Below are 25,280 nucleotides of genomic sequence, written 5' to 3'. Positions count from 1 at the left end.
AATTACAATGTCATCGGTGAACCTCAAAGTTTTTATTTCTTCTCCATGGATTTTAATACCTACTCGGAACTTTTCTTTTGTTTCCTTTACTGCTTGCTCTATATACAAATTGAACAGCATCAGGGAGAGGCTAAAACCCTGTCTCATTCCCTTCCCAACCACTGCTTCCCTTTCATGTCCCTCAACTCTTATAACTGACATCTGGTTTCTGTACAAGTTGTAAATAGCCTTTTGCCCCCTGTATTTTACCCCTGCCACCTTCAGAATTTGAAAGAGAGTATTCCAATCAACATTGTCAAAAGCTTTCTCTAAGTCTACAAAAGCTAGAAACGTAGGTTTGCCTTTCCTTAATCTTTCTTCTAAGATAAGTCGTAGGGTCAGTATTGCTTCACGTGTTCCAACATTTCTACGGAATCCAAACTGATCTTCCCCGAGGTCTGCTTCTATAAGTTTTTCCATTCATCTGTAAAGAATTCGTGTTAGTATTTTGCAGCTGTGACTTATTAAACTGATAGTTCATTAATTTTCACATCTGTCAACACCTGCTTTCTTTGAGATTGGAATTATTATATTCTTTTTGGAGTCTGTGGGTATTTCGCCTGTCTCATACATCTTGCTCACCAGATGGTAGAGTTTTGTCAGGACTGGCTCTCCCAAGGCTGTCAGTAGTTCTAATGGAATGTTGTCTACTCTGGGGCCCTGGTTTCGACTCAGGTCTTTCAGTGCTCTGTCAAACTCTTCACGCAGTACCATATCTCCCATTTTATCTTCATCTACATCCTCTTCCATTTCCATAATATTGTCCTCAAGTACATTGCCCTTGTATAGACCCTCTTTATACTCCTTCCACCTTTCTGATTTCCCTTCTTTGCTTAGAACTGGGTTTCCATCAAAGCTGTTGATATTCATGCAAGTGGTTCTCCTTTGTCCAAAGGTCTCTTTAATTTTCCTGTAGGCAGTATCTATCTTACCCCTAGTGAGATAAGCCTCTACATCCTTACATTCGTCCTCCAGCCATCCCTGCTTAGCCATTTTGCACTTCCTGTCAATCTCATTTTTGAGACGTTTGTATTCCTTTTTCCTTGCTTCATTTACTGCATTTTTATATTTTCTCCTTTCATCAATTAAATTCAGTATTTCTTCTGTTACCCAAGGGTTTCTACTAGCCTTTGTCATTTTACCTATTTGATCCTCTGCTGCCTCAAAACTACCCATTCTTCTTCTACTGTATTTCTTTCCCCCATTCCTGTCAATTGTTCCCTTATGCTCTCCCTGAAACTCTGTACAACCTCTGGTTCTTTCAGTTTATCCAGGTCCCATCTCCTTAAATTCCCACCTTTTTGCGGTTTCTTCATTTTTAATCTATAGTTCATAACCAATAGATTTTGGTCAGAGTCCACATCTGCCCCTGGAAATGTCTTACAATTTAAAACGTGGTTCCTAAATCTCTGTCTTACCATTATATAATCTATCTGATACCTTTTAGTATCTCCAGGGTTCTTCCATGTATACAACCTTCTTTCATGATTCTTGAACCAATGTGTTAGCTATGATTAAGTTATGCTATGGGCAAAATTCTACCAGGCGGCTTCCTCTTTCATTTCTTAGCCCCAATCCATATTCACCTACTATGTTTCTTTCTCTCCCTTTCCCTACTCTCGAATTCCAGTCACCCATGACTATTAAATTTTCGTCTCCCTTCACTACCTGAATAATTTCTTTTATCTCATCATAGATTTCATCAATTTCTTCATCATCTGCAGAGCTCTTTGGCATATAAGCTTGTACTAGTGTAGTAGGTGTGGGCTTCATGTATATCTTGGCCACAATAATGCTTTCACTATGCTGTTTGTAGTAGCTTACCCGCACTCCTATTTTTTATTCCTATTCCAGCATTACCCCTATTTGATTTTGTATTTATAACCATGTATTCACCTGTCCAAAAGTCTTGTTCCTCCTGCCACCAAACTTCACTAATTCTCACTATATCTAACTTTAACCTATCCATTTCCCTTTTTAAATTACCCATAGTGCACAGATTTTCCAATAGCCAAGCAAAGCAATAATGTGACCCACACATTCTTGTGACATGGTGATTGTGCTTCCAATTTCTCTCTGAGTGATACAATGATCATCCTAAATCAATCTGTCAACATTTTGCTTGTGAAACTCGGTGGTTGCTGTCACAGGACCTCCAACTCTCTTTTTTTTTTTTTTTTTTTTTTTTTTTTTTCATGCAGGTCAGATTTTTCCCATGTCAACATCTTTCAACTTACTCACCCAATGACGCACAGTACTCACATCAACACACTCACCACAAACTGCTTTCATTCTCTGATGAACCTCCTTTGGGGTGACACCTTCCGCTTTCAAGAATTCAACGACTGCACATTGCTTAAATTGCATTGACCAATTCTCTGAACAGGATTCCATACTTTACACTGTAATAATACAACCATTCAATGCTAAGGCTTTCCCCAACTGGAGTTGTAGAGAAGAGGCTACAAAACAAGCCAGTACCTGCTGGATACCAATGCTGCCAACTGTTGAAGAGCTACAAAGGTGGAGGCATTACTTTTTAGTCAACCCTTGTGCTCTTATGTCTTCTATTTGCAAACATCACATGCACATATCTTTGTCCTTTGTGAAACCCTAATCCATTCAGTTTGAATCCACACTGAGCAATTAATACACCTGAGCCAAGGTCCCTTGGCTGCTGAATCAATTACCAGTTTCATTCCCCTTGGCTAACTCAAATGCAGCTTCCTTGTATCAATCAATGCAAGTCCAGATAGCCTCCATTCAAGGTCTCTAATGTGCTGGACTGGCTTAATTTCTATGTCTATTATAAGTGTTTGGTGGAACCAACGTAAACCTTTATCAACTCCTACAACTTGCTTATTCTTGCCTTGTACTCACTTTCTTAAAGTGCCTACAGTAACAATAAACATTTTTGAGACACATCCCAGGTTATTTGCTTGTTATTAAACATGTAATTAGCCTTCTGCATGCTCTCTGAATCCCATGACTGGGTATTACTGATTCTCTTATAACCTCCAACCATTATTATGAAATAAAATGATGAACTACATATTTTCATAAACAGAAATGAATGGGGAGACAGGGAGTGTAAACAGGGGTTGTGGGTAAAATGACATACCTATGCTTCATGATATGTCATTTTTCTGTGTACAAGGACAATAGTCATATACAAGTGGACCTAGATACCCAGTAATATGCTTAAAATGTTTGCAAAGAAGAGTTTACTCACCTTCTGTGTAAATAATTTTATAAGTCAAATGATCCAGGTACAGAAGAACTGTCACAACTTCTAAAACCTGATGTGTATGGGTCCACCACATAACACACAAACATCTAAACAAATGACCTGACCATTTCACATGTAACAATGTCACCAACACGAGAACATACCCTTGTGCCATAAAACGCCACACATCGTCGCAGTTAAAAGAAACAAGATAAGTCATTTTCCCAGACTATGTCATTTTAGGACACTTCTCCCTAACTGTGTAGGCATTTGTGTGCACTCCATGCATTATCATCCCAAGTTGAAGTAGTGCAAAAATCCCATAGTATATGCCTTCAATGTAACAATACTGTGAAAGATACATGCACAAGCTGAAGAAGGTTTAGGACATTGTTTCATTCATGTAACAATCTGTAAAACAGACATATACACTCTTATGTGGTGTTTCCTGTAATCCCAAGTCTAGTATTACAGCAGTTGTAAATTCATGGAACAATATATGAAGACTGTTATAGAAGAAACTATTCAACTTAATTTATGAATGTTTCATACAATTGTGAAGATTCTAATTTCAGCATAAACCAAGAACACAACAGTACTAATATCCAATAGAACTGTACTGACACAGTGAAAAACACAAATACATTCCAGATGCAGAAATTCAGAACTACAAGTAATCGTCAGACTCAAATCAAAGAACATATACAGGGAACATTGCAGTAGCAAGATGAATGTGGACAGTTCCTGAAAACTACCCTCAAATTGGCCCTTAGAGTTTGAGGTGGTCTCAATTTATAAACATTACATATTTTTGAACTTGAAATACATCAATTCTTTCCTTCTCTTCTAGTACAGAAACTGGCATTTTCTTTTTTCAGCTGCTGTATTTGTTTCCTGCAGCTGTGTTATTCAAAGTCCGCTACAGTACCTATGACATGTACAAGTGAATCTGTAATTAGCAAGCAATCATTAGTCTTCTTTGTCCACAGACAAACAGATCTTCCTAAGGCTATTGTTAGTGTTGAAAATGTGATATGAGGCACAGCTGGTAACTGGTAATGATCATATCTAGCAGATGGGGTACAAAGAACAGAGGTAAGAAACACCTCAAATAAGGCTAAGCTCATAGTGAAACACTAATTAGAACCAAAATACATTAATACAGTGGTTCCTAGAGGTAGCATATTAATATCAGTACTATTCCTGATATTAATAAATGACTCCCCTTGTAGTGCTAGCCATGGGGAAAAAATTCTCTTTGCTTATGACAGTTCTAATGGTTTCGGCCACAAGAGAAGTGGTGCAAAACTGTATTGCGAACTTCACACTTCTGTTACTACAGTTGACTTACTTGAAATGTTTAGCCAATTCTCTTCTCTTGATATGTGGCTGCATCAATCTCCATAACTTCTTCTCCGAAGAAATAATGCTGGTTGGAGGAACCAAAAATTTACTATCTCTCTCACTTGAAATAACTCAGTACTCTCATACTTTCAGTTCAGCTCAGATGTATTTTCCTTTCCACAAGTTTCATATAAGAATACAAACTCTTGCAAGTCAACTACACTGACACCCATTAGATATAATTAAATATAATCACAATTGCCAGGTTTTAACAACCAAATAATTTATAGAAGTCCCATGCATCTTGCTTCTTTAAGAGCTAAAATCTATAGTCAAATGTTTGTTTTTCTTTTCTTTTCCTTTTTTTCCCAACAATTGCATTCACTAACACAGCAAAGAATAGCATTTATTACTCCATGTCCTCTCTCACAGTGTCCGTGGCTCTTGCGGAAACACTTGTCGGCATCATTCGACTGCCCCTCTTATTGTCTTCTCATTTCAAACTTCCAACCTGCACACAGAATCCAGTGGCGCAGTAGAAATGTATCTGCTCTCTTACTTACTTTTAAAATATCAGGTGTTTGAGATGGTAGAAGGCCGAGTGTCTCTATAATTTTCACCGAAATTTTCGAGTCACTACACAGTCACCAAGAAAAAAAGAGAACTCCTTGCAGATAAAGCAAGGAATTTTTTTCACTTAAGGTTACGCTGATCACAAAGAAAACAAACACCATAAATGTCAGTTTCAAGAGAAAAAAAAGACACTATTACATTAAGTGCAGATGGTACCTTACTGACTGCATAACATACACAAAATCCCTAGAAATGAATACTGATTCTCAGCTGAAGTGGTGCAAACACAAAAAGACACTTGGAAATAAAATGTCATTAATATGTCAAGTTAGGGTGGGGTAGGATAGTTCTAGGTTAAGTCAGACACATACAGTCCAGTCATCAGGACATAACAGCCATAAAGGACAGTGTCTTTTAATTATATAATATCCATATGCCTGCTAAATTCTTGGTTATGGAATTCTTTTCTGTGGAACAAATGTACAATCATTAACACAGTTTTCAAACAACAAAAAACCCCATTAAGACTAATAACCAAGTATAGAAATCAGGCTCAGTTTAAACATATATTCAAAACAATGAGGATACTTACTGTATCATGTGAGTGAATTTATCAATTTATTATACACATCAAAAGTAGCCTTGATGATTATTAAACTAACAGCTCTCTCCATGACCACAGTACAAGATACAGACTGAATCTACATTTACCATAACAGAGTATACATGAAATTCTGCACTGTATTTTCTACAAAGGAATAAAATGTGCAATAATGTACTGAAGGAGACTTAATTGCATAGTAACACAAACATACCACAAGACAGTAGCAAAAAAGTAGCTATTGAGCAGTACATTCTGTACAGTGAATGACCACTAATAAAATACAGAATATGAGTTTGGTAAGAAAAGTAACACAAGTAAAAAATAACAACAATATTAAATATCTTGCTCATTTCATACAGCAATTTTGTGCTATTTTTCTTTTTTCTTTGAACTGGAAAACCTTACTCCCAAAGTGCTCCAATGTATAGTATCAACACCTTCTCCTCTTCTCACTCATTATGGACAGGCATTGATTATATTTTTCAGGCAAGAAAATGGCAACTTACAGTACACAAAATGGAAGCCAAACACCATCTCTATGGTCCTATTCTCTCCTGATAGTATCAGTAGTGTTACATTATGAAATAATGTGCATATTGTGTGTATGCAGTACATGCAGTGATTGATAATGATACACTATTCAGCTACATCAATGTGACCTCCTGTCAAAAGCATGAATAACCACAGTTATCAATGGGGACGACTGCAAGCCAAGCAGGAAGAGAGTCACTGAGGGAGAGGCTCTGCAAAGTACCAAAGGGGATGTGGAACTAAGCAAACTCCAATGACCTACTTAGCTAGGCTAGATATTTCAGCTAAGATTCCATGGTGCATACAGCCCAGCTGGGATCATCCCAAAGATTCTTGACTGGGTTTAAATGTGGAGAGTTTGGTGGCTACGAAAGTATGGTAAACTCATCTTGGTGCTCTTCGAACCATGCATTTACATTGTGAGCTGTGTGACAGGGCTGCATTGTTCTGCTGGTAGATGCTATCATGCCGAGGAAAAACAAATTTTAACATAGATATTGACATGGTCTCCAAGGATAGATGTATACTTGTGCTGATCCAGTGTGCCATCCAGAATAATGAGATCACCCAGGGAATGACTCAAAAATATTCGCCAGACAATAAAGCTCCCTCCTCTGATGTGGAACCATCTGATAAGTTTTGCAGGGTGTTTGCTTACAGATGTTTCATGCCATAGATGACAATGGCCATCTGCTAGATGGACACATAAAACATGACTCATGAGAAAAGGTCACCTGTTGCCACTCAGTGAAGATCCAGTTGTGATATTGGTGTGCAAATTCCATCCTTTGTTGCTGATGAATAGCAGTCAGCATGGGTGCATGGGTCTGCCACCTACTGCAGGAGGCCCACGCACAGGAATGTTCACCAAAGACTGCCTTATGTTCAGGAAAATGGAGGATCAATTGCCATTCAACTGTCCTGATTTAGGTGTTTGGTGGTTTCCCTAAATTACTTCAGGCAAATACCAGGATCATTCCTATTAAAAGGTGATAGCTGCCATACTTCCCAAACCAGATTTATCAGTATGCCTATATATATGGACAAATTAAATGGAAAATTCAGGAGGGAATAAAGTCAATATTATGAGAAGGATAGACTGCTACTCACCATATAGCAGGGAAGTTGCACTGCAGACAGCCATAGCAAAAAGATTGCTACATGTTTGAGCTTTTGGCCAAAATGCTTTCTTCCAAAAGTAGACAACACACACATATTATGCAATCACAACACACACACATGATGACTCTCTCTGGCCACTGTGGTGGGATTATGAGGGATTAAAAGAAAAATAGAATACCATTGCCTTGGGTGGAGGTTGTGTAGTACACATTTCTGCTGCTAGGTGTGTATAGCACAACTCATTACCAGTTCAGTACTGCCTCTGTTGTTGATCTGGCTTGTTCTGTTCATCTGCAGTGGTTATTTTTACTAGTGCTGTTTTGTTCTTGCTTTGTTTTTTATGATGGCAAGTTTAAGTGTACAATGTGCAGCTGTGAAATTTCATTTTCTGCTCAGTAAAAATTCTGTTTTAATGCTGGAAACAGCTTACCAAGATGATGCTATGGGAAAAACTCAAATGTATGAGTGGTTTGCTCAATTTAAAAATGGTGACATGTAGATTGATGACAAACCTCATTTTGGAGATCCATCAGCTGCCCAAACTGACGAAAATATTGAAAATATTCGAGAACTCTTACTCATACACCATTGACAGATAATTGATCAACTGTCAGAGATTAGTGGAATATCTTGGAACTTGGTTCAGCAAATTTGTGGTAGGCAGTAGATTGGTTCTTCAATCATGACAAGTCACCTGCACACACAGCCATCTCTCTTAGTTTTTGGCTAAAAATGGCATGGTTCTGCTGCCCCACACACCTTACTTGCTTGACCTGGCTCCATGCTACTTTTTGTAATTTCCACACATGAAGAGGGGCGTGAAATGACATCAATTTGGAAAAAAAATGCATTAGTTGTAATGGAGAGTATTTTAAAGGGGATAAGGATTTTTGTTTGTGGTGGGGAGGGGGGGGGGGAGGGGTAATCCCCTTGTATATTTTTCTCTATTTGTTCTTATACTCTAAAACCATAAAACAACAAATGTCATTCTAAAATAAATCTATGGATGATTAACATTACTATTATCACTTATAATTACTAGCACTACTATTACTAATTAGTCTATTGCTTACATTTCCTTGTGAGGAAGGATAAGGTATGAGGAATCCTTATGAAAACTGGGGATGGATGGCAGCCACAAGCCAGCATGATAAGGTTAAAACAAGGAAGCCAGGGAGGAAAGATTAAGAACACTATTTAAGCACAGTTCTGTAATGCTTCACATCCATTTCAACTGCAGAATGGTGTGAAATCCATGACTGCATAAACAAATCAGTATAGCTTCACGTGGACAGCCAGCCAGCCATACAATCCAAGCTACATAGTCATTACTAGAGCCATCATGCTCTGCAGTGATTACATAATTTGTGAAAATTCTATAATTAATAAAAAGAATATGGGCAAATTCCAGGAGGGGGAAAGTGCCAATTCTTAACAGTCCCCCCCCCCCCCCCCATCTATAGGGTGACTGTTACTATTTTATATTCCCATATTTGTATAAATTGCAAAAAAGTCCCAATTTATATCTTATGAAACTGTAATTGGGAGATCATTTATGTAGGCCTACATCAGGAACAACAGCGGACACAATCAGAACACTGCGGTACACCACTAACATTCCAGATTCTAAGCACCTGTTGTAATCTGATCAATATGGAACATACAGTCTATGCTTTCTGTCTCTGAGATAAGATTAAAACCATGAACCATTGTGTCTACTACTTTACAGTATTCTTCAGGAGGGAAAACACACATTCACACAAGCAGGCACCACACACATACACACACAAGTCTCACATGTAAACACTTTTATCACTACTGTGCAGTAATTGGGTATACATTCTATGGATCACTTTGCATGATATTCATAATGATTTTCACAAAATATTATCTTAATTGGTATTTTAAAATGGTTGCATGTTGAGCGTGTATAGACAAGTTCACATTAGAGAAGACAATATTTAGTCAAAATAAAAAAAGTCAAGAGAAATTTCTAAATAAAAATTCTATGGAATAGAGAGCAGAAGAAATTTCTCATCTCACTTTAAAATCTAGCTTTGCTATCAGGCATTATTCACCCTTTTTGGGCTCAACTTAAGTTTACTTAAGAATAATGAAAGTCTTTTTCTTTTCTTTTGCTAGTATTCCAGTTACAGACACCATTCTCTCTTCCAAACTGAAATGTATCTTTTACAACATATTATTTTTATTCATTTTTAAATTTTCATAGTAATTGCTACCCACCTATTTTTCCCTCACTCTGCTCACCAACGCTTTATTGCTACTTACTACATCAATTGTTACATCACTGTTAGTAATCCAGTTACCTGCTCACAGATGCCTTGTACTCAGGCTTCCGTCCATGGCTCAGTTATCTCCACAACCTACCTTGTCCTGTGGTGACTATTTTTCAGAATGCACAGTGCCAATTACATCACAAACAAATACACTGTTCTAAACAATCATGTCCCCATAGTCTAATAATCACCCAGACAATTAACCAAACACTAAATTAGTTTTTTATGACATTGCTGTCTGAAGTAACAGACATAGAAATATGTGCAGGTCGATTTGAGAAGAGAAGTTGTAGATGGGCAGTGCCTTTTTGTCTGTTGCGATATACAGGAGCTAAACAATTAAACTCATCTTGATATTCTTGTTGTCTTAGGTCATGGCTCAGGTCCCTGCCTTGTAAAAAAGTGTGATTTGATCTTTGTGGAGGCCATGGATTTGGCAAGGTTCAAAAAAATATTTTCCCTGATTGTGATTTTACTTTGTAGCACATTTATGAAACAATTATGTCAATAGTAAGATTCTGCTTACTTTAAAAACAATGAGACGGGATACATTATTAATATTCTTGAATGAAACACTTCCTAAACCTCATACTAATATATGCTGCTGCAATCAAATCAGAAAATTTCTTGAATAGAACAATTTCAAACATCAATGCATTTTAATTAATATATTTTTGTTAATTACAGTGAAGATGAGTTCCACACTTCACTACCCATGTCTGTCCTCCATGAACCTTTAACATAGATCCTGTTCCAGCTAACTTTCCAGAAATTATGAAGTTAACAAAGATGTTACATTTCTCTACTTCAAAGATGTCAGTGCAGTCAGATTGAGGTAACCTTTTTGTATAATATATTATTTGAGTCACGAACACATTTTGTAAAACATAAATGATTAGCTGATCTCAAATATAATTTGTGTAGTGAATTTTTAGTAACTTGTATATTGTCAACAACAAGTTTATCTGCATGTATCTGACAAACGAAAACAAAACTGATTTCACAGTATTATTAAGATTTTCAGAGGCAGAGTGAAAATATAAACAAACATATTTTCAAAATATATGGAAAAAATATATGATAATGAAATTTTAAGTGATAGTTGCCAGATGTCATAACTGTCCCACTCCCATAATGAAAATATGTTTTGCAATTACCAAGAAACATCATTAGGATATGATTGTTATGGAATGGTTCATTTGACACAGCTGTATCAACACCTACTGATGAACAGATGTTACAAAATTATAGATTTAGTTCAATACCTCCCACCCCACACACAACACCATGCATAATGAAATATGGGATTGTGTGGACCTATGGAACACAAGTATTTTACAATAATATTATTTATCCCATGGACTTAATTGAATATTTTTACTCTGATACTCTGAATTTTAAATGAGTTTTAGTATAACTAATAAAGATTAGTGACTTTTGACCATAAAATGGTTGAAATTTTTTTTTTGTTTTAACTTAGCAGTTGCATAATGAAATATTTAGACATTTATCACTGTGAAGTAGTGCAGAAATTACTAATCTTTGTCTTACATCAGAACTTGCTTGTGTGAAATCATTATTGTGATTCTCCATTTTTCAAATCATTCTTCATGCAATTACTGTTCTCTTATATTCACCCAAGTTAATACAAATAAAATGAAGAAAATTGCAAAAATAATTATGAGTTCCTTTCTTCAAAACTTTTCTTCACTCTTTGGCCACAAGTCTATACTATTCAAATAACAACTGGTTCACAAGCTTTTAGTAACAGGTATAATTGTTTTCTTTAATAAATCATTCAGTTTAGCCCACTTGTTATCTACAGTAATGATTTCCTTAACCTTATATGCCATGTGTTCCTTCTTTGGGTTCAGCACTCACATTAGTTCTCGAGTTGCCTTAACGTGTTCCTTCCTCCAGTTTCATCTTTTCAGCAGTATAAGCCATATGTTTCTGAAACTATGTTCATCTTATAATTAGTATATTAGAATAGTATGTTACAATGAAAAGAAAAATTGTTCATGAGCAAATGAGGATTTAAAATAGGTGTGAGTGTCATAGGTGATTACAACATAGCTTATACAAATGGTGAAAAATTCTCAAGTTTCTTTACATAATGTAAGAATATATTTTACACATAGCATACAATCATAACTACATTTCAACAAGATAAAAATATTCTCTGTTAACTAAAAGATGTATATCATATTTAGTGGACTCAGTATGTTTAATTTTTAACTGACCTAATCATCAACCATCACTTTACTGTAATATTTACAAATTCTGTGCCCCACCTCCCACTGAAATTTTATGTACACCACTGAACAGTTTTTTCAGGCAATCAAATGAGGATTGCTGAGTAGTGACTTAATTTGCTACTCCAGAAATAAATAATACAGACTAAAGGCATATGTATGAAAATCATACAAAAAATCAATAATATGTGTAGCCTTCTAGCTCTCATTCCAGTGAGGTATGTCATCACCCTTGCCACCCTTAAACTTCCCGACTTCTGACCAAAAAGCCAGGAAGTCCTTTGAAAAACAGTAAAAACATGGCATAGGAAACCCGTTCTCTCCACCTTCTTTCAACTTACATTTATGCAACAATTTCACACATTTCTCCCAAGCATATTAACAAATGATACTTGGTAGCTTAATAAGTCAGTAAGAAATATACTTTGCTTGAATAGAAATGATTTCAGTAAGTTAATTACTCCCATAAATATAAAATTCAAAGTAACCATCTTCAGTCTCTAACCTGTATCAAATTTATTTATTTAGCATCCAATAGATCACACATGTGATATAGGATTTGTCATTTGATTACACGTAACACATAACAACACATACACATAATAAATTGACAAACATATACAAACAACAAACAAATTACATACAACATCTTGGGTTGTCGGGTGTTCTGCCGGATATCAGCGTCATACTTGCACGATATTTTGGTCATGTAGCTCGTAACCTACATCAGGTGTGACCTGAGACTGCTCCTCGAGTGGACCTGGTCCAGTATTTATGCCTATGGCCTTCCCCCTCCACCAACGGCTGCAGGCGCTTCCTCTGTGGTCCGCGCCCATTCCCTGCGACCTGCTGGAGTGTTGCTGCCCCGTTTTCCATCCGCTGCGGTTCTAGGTGTTCCCTCTGCGGTCCGCGCCCACCAAACCCACTCCTGGGGGTTTCATCTACGGTCTGGGGTACCAAGCGTTCCGCCTGCGGTCTGCGCCCACTCACCATGACCTGTTGGAGTGTTGCCGCTCCGTTTTTCTTCCGCTGCGGCTCTGGATGTTCCCTCTGCTGTCTGCGACCACCAGTCCCACTTCTGGGTGTTCCATCTTCAGTCTGGTGCGCCTGGAAGTCTCTGGTTCTTCTGTTTGTGTAGTGTTGCAGCTGGCCCCGTTGCTCCTTTAACAATTCCAGAGCCGGATCCCAGGCTCTGCTTAGCTGGTACCCTGTGTCACGGTTCATAAGCCATTTTTATTTCTATCGATTCTCTTATAACACTGTCCCAAAATCTGGGTGTTTGTGCTAGAGTCTCATACTTCATGGCATGATCTAGTTCTAGACAGTGTTCAGCTATGGCTGACTTAGTCACCTGTCTTAATCTAGTGTGCCTCTGATGTTCTTTGCACCTGATCTCCACAATTCTTGTCGTCTGGCCAATGTAGGACATGCCACATTGACAAGGTATATTGTAAATCCCTGGTTTTCGTAACCCCAGGTTGTCTTTGACACTCGCCAGCAGTCCCCCGATCTTGTTGGATGGACAGATAACACACTTGATATTGTGTTTACGGAGGATCCTACTGATTCTGGCAGAAATAGAGCCAGCATAGGGCAGATATGCCACCTTCTTTGCTTCATCTTGGTCTTCTTCAGGAAACTGTGGTATAGTGGCTGGTTGGAGTGCCTTCTCAATTTGTCTGTCCGTGTATCCATTCTTGGAGAAAACTGTTTTGAGACGTTCTATCTCTATAGGTAGATTCTCTTGGTCTGACAGGGCATGTGCTCTGTGGACCAAAGTCTTCAGAACCCCATTCTTCTGTGCAGGGTGGTGACAGCTGCTGGCCTGCAGATATAAATCAGTGTGTGTTGGTTTTTGGTACACACTGTGGCCAATTGATCCATCTGCTTTCCTCTGGACTAGTACATCCAGAAATGGCAGCTGGCCATTCTTCTCCAGTTCCATGGTGAACTTGATATTAGGGTGGCATGAGTTAAGATGTTCGAGAAACTCATTGAGCCTGTCCATCCCATGTGGCCAGATCACGAAGGTGTCATCCACATACCTAAAGAAGCATGTTGGTTTAAATGTGGCTTTCTCCAATGCCCTCTCCTCAAAACTCTCCATAAACATGTTGGCAACCACAGGGGACAGTGGGCTGCCCATAGCTACACCTTCAGTTTGCTCGTAATATTGGTTTCCGTACAGGAAATACGTGGATGTCAGTGTATGACTGAACAGGTCCAACAGAGCACCATCAAATTTCTCTGCAATCAGTTCTAGTGAGTCCTTCAGTGGGACCCTGGTGAACAGCAATACCACATCAAAACTAACCATGATGTCCAAATCTGTGATGTGCAGTTGCTTGAGGCGTTGCAGGAAATCTTCTGAATTGTGGATGTGGTGAATACATTTCCCCACATACGGAGACAGGAGACCTTTCAAGTACTTGGCTGTTGTGTACGTCGGTGCCCCAATATTACTGACAATTGGATGTAGGGGCATGCCCTCCTTGTGTATTTTAGGAGTTTGACACATGGTAAGCATTTCAGTAGCTCATGAATATAACCAAAGACCTCAACAAATGCCATAACCTCACTTCAGTCATTTCTCAAAACAATACATAGCTTCTACCATAAACAAGAATAATATAAATTACAAAACAGATCATCAGCAAGTCCCTAACACATCCTTGACCTATTATCACTGTAATAACTTTTATCACCGGAGAATATATCACAAACTTCATCTCAGTATACCCCATAACCTTTATGAATCTCACCACTGTACCTCATATATACCACAAAAAAATATTTCTTCATAACATAATATCTCCAAAGTGTCCTAAATATCATCATATTTCTCCCAGTTGAATAATGCTCTGCAGGTAACTCACATACGTCACTCAGGACAACACAGCATATACTTTGAACCAAGAAACACATTACAATGCAACTAATTCTTTTTAAACATCCCAGTGTACTCATATTCCTTCTGATGTGATAATTGTCTTCCTCTAGTAAGCTTTTTCTCTCAACAACAAGTATAGATATACATCTGTCACAGCTTGCAATGACAGATCTAACATTTCATTTCACTTCACCATTTTCCACTCACTAGATTGGTTGGGTTGTTTTGAGGGAGGAGACCAGACAGCAAGATCATCGGTCTCATTGGGTTAGGGAAGGACAGGGAAGGAAGTCAGCTGTGCCCTTTCAAAGGAACCATCCCGGCATTAGCCTGGAGCGATTTAGTGAAATCATGGAAAACCTAAATCAGGATGTTCGGCCACAGGATTGACCCGTCGTCCTCCCGAATGCGAGTCCAGTGCCACACTAGAAATTTTGATATTTTTTTATACTATCAAAAATGGCTGCTGTCTATAACAACAATATGAGAGCAAAAAAATTATCTTCAGTCTGACATTCAACTCACAAAATATCAGTAGTTTATATAGATCTGTTCAGCTCCTACTATTTAAAAGTAGCAAATACACAGTACAGTATAACTTTGTGTACACAAATTAGATAAAAAATATATTATACTTGAAAAAAGCATAAAAATTCTTCTACTGATTTTTTTGTTCATATAAATTTCTTAAATTTCTTATGTAGCAAAAATCTTCAAAATACAGTAAACATGATTTCATCTTGCAGAAGTTTCTTAGCAGAACCAATAATAAATACTATCTGTTTCAAAATCCTTGACAGTTTTTAATTTTTAGCATGTACATTTCAATATAATTTGTGTTGTCACTGTGAGATCATCACTTTAACTTAACACATCTGTATGACAGTAGATGATAATTTGTAAATGATAAACAGGTAAGTTATGAATTATTCAGGAATAAAGGAGACAACTCATCAAAAGGCAGAAGTCCTGTGTCATCGACAGGTACACAGATGAAAGGTACAGAGCTTTGCTAGCTTTTGGAATTAAATTCCTTTTTCAAGCTTACAGAAGAAAGGTGCTCACACACACACACACACACACACACACACATACACACACACACACAACACGTGTGTGAGCGACTGAGTGTGTATGTGTGTGTGTGTGTGTGTGTCGTGTGTGTGTGTGTGCGTGTGTGTGTGTGTGTGTGTGTGTGTGTGTGTGCATGTGTGTGAAAAAGTAATTTAATTCCAAAAGTTAGCAAAGCTCTGTACCTCTTGTTCATGTACCTGTTGATGATGCACCACTTCTGCCTTTCGGTGAGTCACCTCCTTTATTCCTGAATACTTTGTAATTCTCAACCAGAACTTTCTTTACATTATTAAACAGGTAAGTTAGAGGAAAACATGCAGTACAGACATTGAAATATCTGAAATAACACTGCAATAGCGTGCGGGCTTGCCACAGCCATGTTACAAAAAGTGTTTGCGACTCCCTGTGTTTACCTTCACTACAGTTGTTCATTGTTTGTTGCCAGATTCTCATTTTCATTTGTTTCAGTTAATGTCATTGATTCATTAGCAAACCCTAGTAGTATCACTTGACAGTTTAGTACTATTATCACACACTGATTAAAAAAAAAAAAAACACATTTCTAGCAACTGTGACACCTCATTTGCATTCACACATGCTAAACATTAAGTATGTTAAAGCATTCCTAAAACTAAAATTTTCACAGTAACTTGCTATAGTTGAAGTCCTAGAACTATGGTTGCTTGTTGTTATAAAGTTACAGCCATTGATTTCCCTATAAACATTTTCAACAACGTTATGAAAAGCAGATATTGGTTCTCATGATATAGTGGAGATGCTGAGTTACAGAAGGTACAACAAAAAGGCCGCTAAACAAGTAAGCTTCTGGCCATAAGCCCTTCTTCTGAATTAGAAACATGCATACACACACTGTTGGAAACTCAATTCACACACACATGATTACTGTCTCTGGCTGCTAAAAGCAGACTGGGGTTAAGATGGGGTTAAGAAGGAGGCTTGGAAGGAATGGGTGAGGGCTAACATGGTAGGTTTAGGGCAAGAGGACAGTAAGAGAGAGAGTGAGAGAGAGAGAGTGAGAGAGAGAGAGAGAGAGAGAGAGAGAGAGACAGAGAGAAGTGAAAAGACTGTGGGTGTGTTGGTGGAATATAAGATTGTCTGTGTTGAGTGGAAACGGGGAAAGGGGTAGGTGGCTAAAGGGTAGTGACCAACAAAGGTTGAAGTCAGGAGGGTTATGGGAATGTAGGATATATTACAGGGAGAGTTCCCACATCTGCAATTCAGAAAAGTTGCTATTAGTAGGAAGGATCCTATGGCACAGGCTGTGAAGCAGTCATTGGATTAAAGAATGTTCTGTTGCACAGTATGCTCAGCAACTGGGTGGTCCAGATGTTTCTTGGCCAGTTTGTTGGTGGATATTCATGAGAACAAACAGCTTGTTGGTTGTCAAGCCCATATACACACATCAAAAAAAGTTTTGCATCACCCCAGTTCCCACAACTCCTGAGGATAATCATTGACTGTGGGTATTGTAGCACAGACACAGTCCCTTCGACTGTTCACAGATGTCACTAAACCCGTCCAATGATGTTTGTGTGTGTGTGTGTGTGTGTGTGTGTGTGTGTGTGTGTGTGTGTGTGTGTGTGTGTGTGTTGGGGCTTATGGGCACTCAACGTCGAGGTCATCAGCGCCCTGACACACATTAAAAGGAACAAATGTAGACAGACCTAATAAAACTGAAGCACACACGCAAAGAAAGCAGGAAAAGAAGGAAAACGTTACATAAGAAAGTAAAATTATGTAAACAACTATGCACAAACAGTGCTTATTAGATGGAGGGGGTCCGACAGCCGATCAGTTCCAGTCGTCCCACCAGGAAGGAGATACGCGGTTCATGTTGTCTGTAATTCAACCATGCCTATAAGGTCAAAACTGTGGTTTGATTGTGTTCACATTGTTACTTTGTGCCAGGAAGGACTCTCAACAAGGAAAGTGTCCAGGCATCTTGGAGTGAACCAAAGCGATGTTGTTCAGACATGGAGGAGATACAGAGAGACAGTAACTGTTGATGACATGCCTTGCTCAGGCCACCCAAGGGCTACTACTGCAGTGGATGTCAGTTACCTATGGATTATGACTTGGAGGAACCCTGAAAGCAACACCACCATGTTGAATAATGCTTTTTGTGCAGCCAGAGGATGTTGTGTTATGACTCAGACTGTGCGAAATAGGCTGCATGATGCGCAACATGTCGAATGGACCGCTCAGGATTGGCATCATATTCTCTTCACCTACGAGTGTTGCATATGCCTTCAAACAGACAATCATTGGAGATGTGTTTGGAGGCAACCCAATCAGTCTGAACGCCTTAGACACATTGTCCAATGAGTGCAGCAAGATGGAGGTTCCCTGCTGTTTTGGGGTGGCATTATGTGGGTACGACATACACTGCTGGTGGTCATGGAAGGCACGTAACATCTGTACAATATGTGAATGCCATCCTCTGACCGGTGGTGCAACCATATTGGCAGCATATTGGCGATGCATTCGTCTTCATGGATGATGTTTCGCACCCCCATCATGCACATCTTGTGAATGACTTCCTTCAGGTTCAAATGGTTCAAATGTCTCTGAGCACTATGGGACTTAACATGTGTGGTAATCAGTCCCTTAGAACTTAGAACTACTTAAACCTAACTAACCTAAGGACATCACACACATCCATGCCAGAAGCAGGATTCAAACCTGCAACCGTAGCGGTCACGCGGTTCCAGACTGAAGCACCTAGAATCGCACGGCCACACCGGCCGGCACTTCCTTCAGGATGATATCGCTCGACTAGAGTGGCCAGCATGTTCTCCAGACATGAGGCCTATTGAATACGTTTGGGATGGATTGAAAAGGGCTGCTTATGGACAAAATGACCCACCAACCACTCTGAGAGATCTGTGCCAAATTGCCATTGAGGAGTAGGACAGTCTGGACCAACACTACCTTGATGAACTTGAGGATAGTATGCCACGATGTATACCAGCAGGCATAAATGTAAGAGGATGTCCTACTGGGGATTAGAGGTACCGGTGTGTACAGCAATTTGGATCACCACCTCTGACGTCTTGCTGTATGGTGGTACAACATGCAATGTGTGGTTTTCATGAGTAATAAAAAGAGTGGAAATGATGTTTATGTTGATCTCTGTTCCAATTTTCTGCAGAGGTTCCGGAACTCTCAGAACCAAGGTGATGTGTGTAGAAGGCAGCACAGTTGTTGCAGCTTAGTTTGTAGATCACATGACTGGTTTAACTGGGAGTCCTGCCTTTTATAGGATAGGTGATGTTTGTGACCGGACTGGAGTAGATGGTGGTGGGAGGACATATGAGACAGACCTTGCATCTAGGTCTGTCACAGAGATATGAGCCATGAGGCAAGGGGTTTGGGAGCAGGGGTTGTGTGAGAGTGGATTAGGATATTGTTTAGATTTGGTAAGCAGCAGAACACCACTATGGGAGGGGTGGGAAAGATAGTGGGCTGGCCAGGGTGGCCGAGTGGTTCTAGATGCTACAGTCTATAACCGCGCAACCTCTACGGTCGCAGGTTCAAATCCTGCCTTGGTCATGGATGTGTGTGATGTACTTAGGTTAGTTAATTTTAAGTAGTTCTAATTTCTAGGGGACTGATGACCTTAGAAGTTAGGTCTCATAGTGCTCAGAACCATTTGAACCATTTTTGAAAGATAGTGGGTAGGACATTCCTCAATTAGGAAGGATAGTGGGTAGGACATTCCTCAATTCAGGGCACAACCCTGGTGGAGAATGCAGTTCAGTTGCTCCAGTCCTGGGTGGTACTGAGTCATAAGGGGGATGTTCCTCTGTGGCTAGATGGTGAAGCTTTGGTAGGTGGTGGTTGACTGGAGGGATAAGGCCTGTGAGATCTGGTTTTGTACAAGTTTGGAGGGATAACTATTGTCTGAAAGGATTCAGTGATACCCTTGGTATATTTTGACAGGGACCACTCTTCACTACATATATGACTACCACAGGTGGCTAGGCTGTGTGGAATGGCTCACAGCTTTCAAACAAGAGGAATTGCTGGTGGTTGGTAAGTTTGATATAGACGGGGGTGTTGATGTAGGTATCTTTGAAGTTGAGGTTGGCATTGAGGAAGGTGGCTTGTTGAGTTGAGGAGGACCTGCTAAAGTGAGTGGGGGAGAGGGTGTTGTGGTTCTAGTGGAATGTGGCTAGGGTGTCTTCACCCTTGATCCAGATAACAAAGATGTTAAAAATGGATGTGGACTATGTGAGGGGTTTGGGGTTTTGGGTGGTTAGGAAGGATTCCTCTACATGACCCATGAATATGTTGGCTTAGGATGATGCCATGAAGATGCCCAGTTCTGTACTTTGTATTTGTTTGTAGGTGATGCCTTCAAAGGAGACGTAATTGTGGGTGCGGATGTAGTTGATCGTGGTGACCAGGAAGAAGGTTGTAGTTTTGGAATCCATCAGGCACAGGGAAATGTAGGGTTCAGTAGCAGTAATGCCATGGGCATTAGGGATGTTAGTGTACAGGAAGATGGCATCAAAATTAACAAGCAGAGCTCCTTGTGGCACAGAAACAGGAACTGAGGAGAGTCAATAGAAGAAATGGTTGGTATCTTTTATATAGGAGGGTAGGTTGTTGGTAACGAGCTAAAAGTGTTGGTCTATGGGACCAGAGATTCTCTAAGTGGGGACACTGTAACCAGCCACAATGAGATGTTCTGTGTTGTTGGGTTAATGGGACTTAGCAAGCATGTGTAAGGTGAGTGTGGAGAGTGGTAGGGGAGAGGAGACTGATAAACTCCAGGGAGAGGTTCTGGGATGGACCTGAAGTTCTGAGGTGAGACTGGAGATCTTGCTGGATTTCTGGAATGGGGTCACTGTGGCAGGGTTTGTTGGTGAACAATCTGACAGTTGGCAGAGTCCTGCTACCAGGAAATACTAACAATTCAAAACCGCAGTGGTGGAGTCTCTGTCAACAGGTATAATTAAAGGATCGGGATCAGTTTTATGACAGTGAGGCAAGGTTTGGGGTTAAGAAATTCTGGGAAGTTAACAGGGGCACTTGGGATGGATCATATTTGGATGGGGGGTGAACTTAGACAGTCAGTTTTCCAACTTGATCTTTTGTTGAGTCTGATTGGTAAGGTTGGTGGCAAAAAGTGTTTCTATTGTAGGGACTGGGAGAAGGAGAGGATGTCTTTAACCAGTTCATCATCATAATTGAATTTTGAAGTGGGGCAAAATGTAACATCTCTGGAAAGACTGATACTTTTGCGGAACCAAGACTTTTGGAGGAAACGTTTTTGACTGTCCTTTGGTTCCATTTAGGTTCTGCATTTATGTAATTCAGTAAGTCCCTTCCAAAGCCTTGCCACTTTCCCCACACCCAAATTGAATCATGCTGGACTTGTTAATCACTTTGTCACCTTCTCCCAGTCCCCACAGTAGAAGCACATATTTTAGCACCAAGGAAAGACTCTGCCAGATTTGTCCACATACAAACCCTACCAAAGTAACCCCATTCCAGAAATCATGCAGGATCTCCAGTCTTTTGTCAAAACCTTTGGTCCATCCTAGAGCCTCTCCCAGGAATCTCTCTCTCTCCTCACCCCTTCAAGTCCCCCTACTTCGAACTTCTACATGCTTCCTAATGTCCATTAACCCAACAACCCAGGATGCCCCATTGTCGCTGGTTGCTATGCCCCTGATGAGAAAATTTCTGCCCTCATAGACCAACACCTTCAGCCTATTACTACAACCTACCCTCCTATATAAAAAATACCAAACATATCCTCCACCGACTTTCCTCAGTTCCTGTTCCTTTACCACATGGTGCCCAACTCATAATTTTTTATGCTGCCTCCCTGTACAACCTCCTAATGCCCATGGTATTACTACTATTGAACCTTACATTTCCCAGTGTCTGATGGGTTCCAAATCTACAACCTTCTTCAAAATGGTTCAAATGGCTCTGAGCACTGTGGTCATCAGTCCCCTAGAACTTAGAACAAGTTAAACCTAACTAACCTAAGGACATCACACACATCCATGCCCGAGGCAGGATTCGAACCTGTGACCGTAGCAGTCGCGCGGTTCCGGACTGAGCGCCTAGAACCGCTAGACCACCGCGGCCAGCCTACAACCTTCTTCCTGGTCACCATGATCAACCACAATTACTTCTCCTTTGAAGGCATCACCTACATCTGGAGTACAGAACTGTGTATCTGTATGGCACCTTCCTATGTCAATGTATTCATGGGTCATAAAGAGGAATCCTTCCTAACCAACCAGAACCCCAAACCCGCACCTAGTTCATATTCATTCTTGACATCATCATTGTCTGGATTGATGGTGAGAACACCCTAGCCACATTCCCCCAGAACAACAACACCCTTTCCACCATTCACTTCAGTCTGTCCTCCTCAACTCAACAAGCCTCCTTCCTCAATGTTGACCTACACCTCAAAAATATCTACATCAGCACCTCCTCCAAATCAAGCTTACCAACCACCTGCAATACCTCTAGTTCAATAGCAGTGACCCATTCCATACAAACAAGACCCTTCAATAGAGCATAGCAATCTGTGGCAGTTGCATCAGTAGTGAGGAGCAGACCCTGTTGAAATATCCCCCTTGCCTCATGGCTAATATCCCTGTAATAGACCTAGATGCCTGGCCTGTCACATACATCCTCCCACCACCATTTACTCCAGTCCAGTCACAAACATCACCTATCCCATCAAAGGCAGGGCTACCTGTGAAACTTGTCATGTGATTTACAAACTAAGCCACAAATCCACAACCACTGTGCTGCATTCTACATGGGCATGGCAACCAACAAGCTGTCTGTTCACATGAATGGTCACTGACAAATGAAGACCAGGAAACACCAGGACCATCCAGTTGCTGAGCACACTGCCCAACACAATGTCCTTCAATTCAATGATTGCTTCACAGCCTGTGCCATCTGGATCCTTCCTACCAACAGCAGTGTTTCTGAATTGTGCAGATGCAAACTCTCCTTGTAATATTTCCTACATTCCCATATATATCCCTCCTGGCTTCAGCCTTCGTTAGTCACTGTCCTTCACTTACCTACCACTTTCACTTTCCCCATTTCCACTCCAGCACCCACAGTCTTCTATTCCACTGGTGCATCCTTAGTATTTTTACTTCTCCACCCCCCCCCACCCCCCCCCCCCACCCCCGTGCCCATCGTCTAATTTCCCGCCTACACCTAGTTGCCCTACCCTCTCCCCACCTTGTCACTACATGCTCCCACAAGCAGTGCTTTACTGTCTCCTTCCCCTACCCCTACCCCTACCCTGCTACCATCCTTAACCCCATCATATGCTGCAGCTCCCAGTCTGGCTTCAGCAGTCAGAGACAGTTGTCATGTGTGTTGTGTGTTTTGAGTTGCACTTGCATCAATGTATGTGTGTATGTTGTCTAATTTGGAAGAAGGGCTTGTGGCCGAAAGCTTACATGCTTTGCAGTCTTTCTGCTGCGCCCGTCTGTGATTTAGCATCTCCACTACAAGGTGAGTAGAAATCTACCCTTTTCATAATACTGTCATTATTCCATCCTGGATCCTGTAAACATTTTCTATATACAGTTCTGCCTTAATTTCAGTTCTGCTTCTAATGATTTTTCTTCTACTAAATTTCTATATAATGTTTGAATTCTTGTTACAGTCCATTGCATGTAAGTCATGGATGATAGAGTATTGCACACTCAGGTTTCCTGTACAACAAGACTGTTGCTGTCTGGCTCAATTATATGATATGAAATTTCACCAAACTCTATTACAGGTAATTCCATGGATGGTAAAGCTGATTCTTCATCTACACCAAAAGTATTACCAACTCTCTCAATTATCTGTTCCTTTTCCACAATAGAATTGATTGTAGAATTGATCTCTTCTACCATACTACCCAAAGAAGTTCTTGTTTCTTATAGATCATTTCTTAGATTAGATTAGATCAGTACTTGTTCCATAGATCATGAATACGGCACTTCGTAATGATGTGGAACGTGTCAGGTTAATAAATGGTGTCTATACAAGATATTACATGAGACAAAATATTACATGACACTCAATTTCTCTCTTTTTTTTTTTTTTTTTTTTTTTAAATATATATAGGAAATTACCCACTTACTATATCCAAAAATTCAAATTTGCAATTAAGAAATTCTTTTAATTTCCTTTTAAATGCTATATGGCTATCTGTCAGTTGAGTTGCACTTGCATCAATGTATGTGTGTAATTTGGAAGAAGGGCTTGTGGCCAAAAGCTTACATGCTTTGCAGTCTTTCTGCTGTGCCCGTCTGTGATTTAGCATCTCCACTACAAGGTGAGTAGAAATCTACCCTTCTCATAATACTGTCATTATTCCATCCTGGATCCTGTAAACATTTTCATTGCTATTAGGTAAGTGACCAAAGACTTTTGTGGCAGCATAATTTACCCCCTTCTGAGCCAAAGTTAGATTTAACCTTGAGTAGTGAAGATCATCCTTTCTCCTAGTGTTGTAACCATTGTTAATAACAAATTTCTCCTAAGTGAATATATATATTGTGAGGCTACAGTGAAGATTTTTAGCTCTTTAAATAAGTGTCTGCAGGATGATCTTGGATGAGCTCCAGCAATGATTCTGATTACACGCTTTTGTGCAATGAACACTCTTTTACTCAATGATGAGTTACCCCTGAATATGATGCCATACAAAAGCAGAGAATGTAAATAGCTAATTTACTCAGATGTATATCGTCAAAATTTGCAATTACCCTAATAGCATAAGTAGCTGAACTCAAACATTTCAGCAGATCCTCCGTGTGTTTTTTCCATTTCAACCCCTTATCAATGCATACACCTAGAAATTTTGAATATTCTACCTTAGCTACCGATTTCTGTTCAAAGTCTATATTTATTAATGGGGTCATTCCATTTACTGTGTGGAACTGTATATACTGTGTTTTGTCAAAGTTTAATGAGAGCCCATTTGCAGAGAACCACTTAATGATTTTCTGAAAAACATCGGCAAAAAGTACCAGCTTTGCATCTTCGTAAACATAGAATGACAAGTCATTAATATATATTAAGAACACCAGAGGACCCATGACCAAACCTTGTGGCACCCTATTCTTGATTGTTCCCCAGTTTGGGAAATCACCAGTTTTTTTGCATATTATGTGAAGTGTTTATTTCAACTTTCTGCACTCTTCCAGTTAGGTATGATTTAAACCATTTGAGCACTGTCCTATTCATACCACAGTACTTGAGCTTATCTAGGAGTATTCCATGATTTACACAACCAAAAGCCTTT

General features: G+C 39.7%; 1 protein-coding gene across 1 annotated transcript in view; it reads right to left on the bottom strand.

The window, feature by feature from the left end:
• Positions 1-4,925: 4,925 nt before the first annotated feature.
• Positions 4,926-25,280, bottom strand: part of LOC126253155 (tropomyosin-like) — a 293,413-nt gene continuing 273,058 nt past the window's right edge. The window contains exon 8 of the mRNA XM_049954313.1: positions 4,926-5,219. Within this exon, the coding sequence (XP_049810270.1) occupies positions 5,186-5,219 (34 nt within the window). The 3' untranslated portion in view covers positions 4,926-5,185. The remainder of the gene's footprint in view (positions 5,220-25,280) is intronic.

The sequence above is a fragment of the Schistocerca nitens genome, chromosome 4, assembly GCF_023898315.1.
Source record: "Schistocerca nitens isolate TAMUIC-IGC-003100 chromosome 4, iqSchNite1.1, whole genome shotgun sequence".
Taxonomy (NCBI): Eukaryota; Metazoa; Arthropoda; class Insecta; order Orthoptera; family Acrididae; genus Schistocerca; species Schistocerca nitens.
Note: the sequence above shows the minus strand (reverse complement) of the source record. Positions and strands in the feature narration are given on the sequence as shown.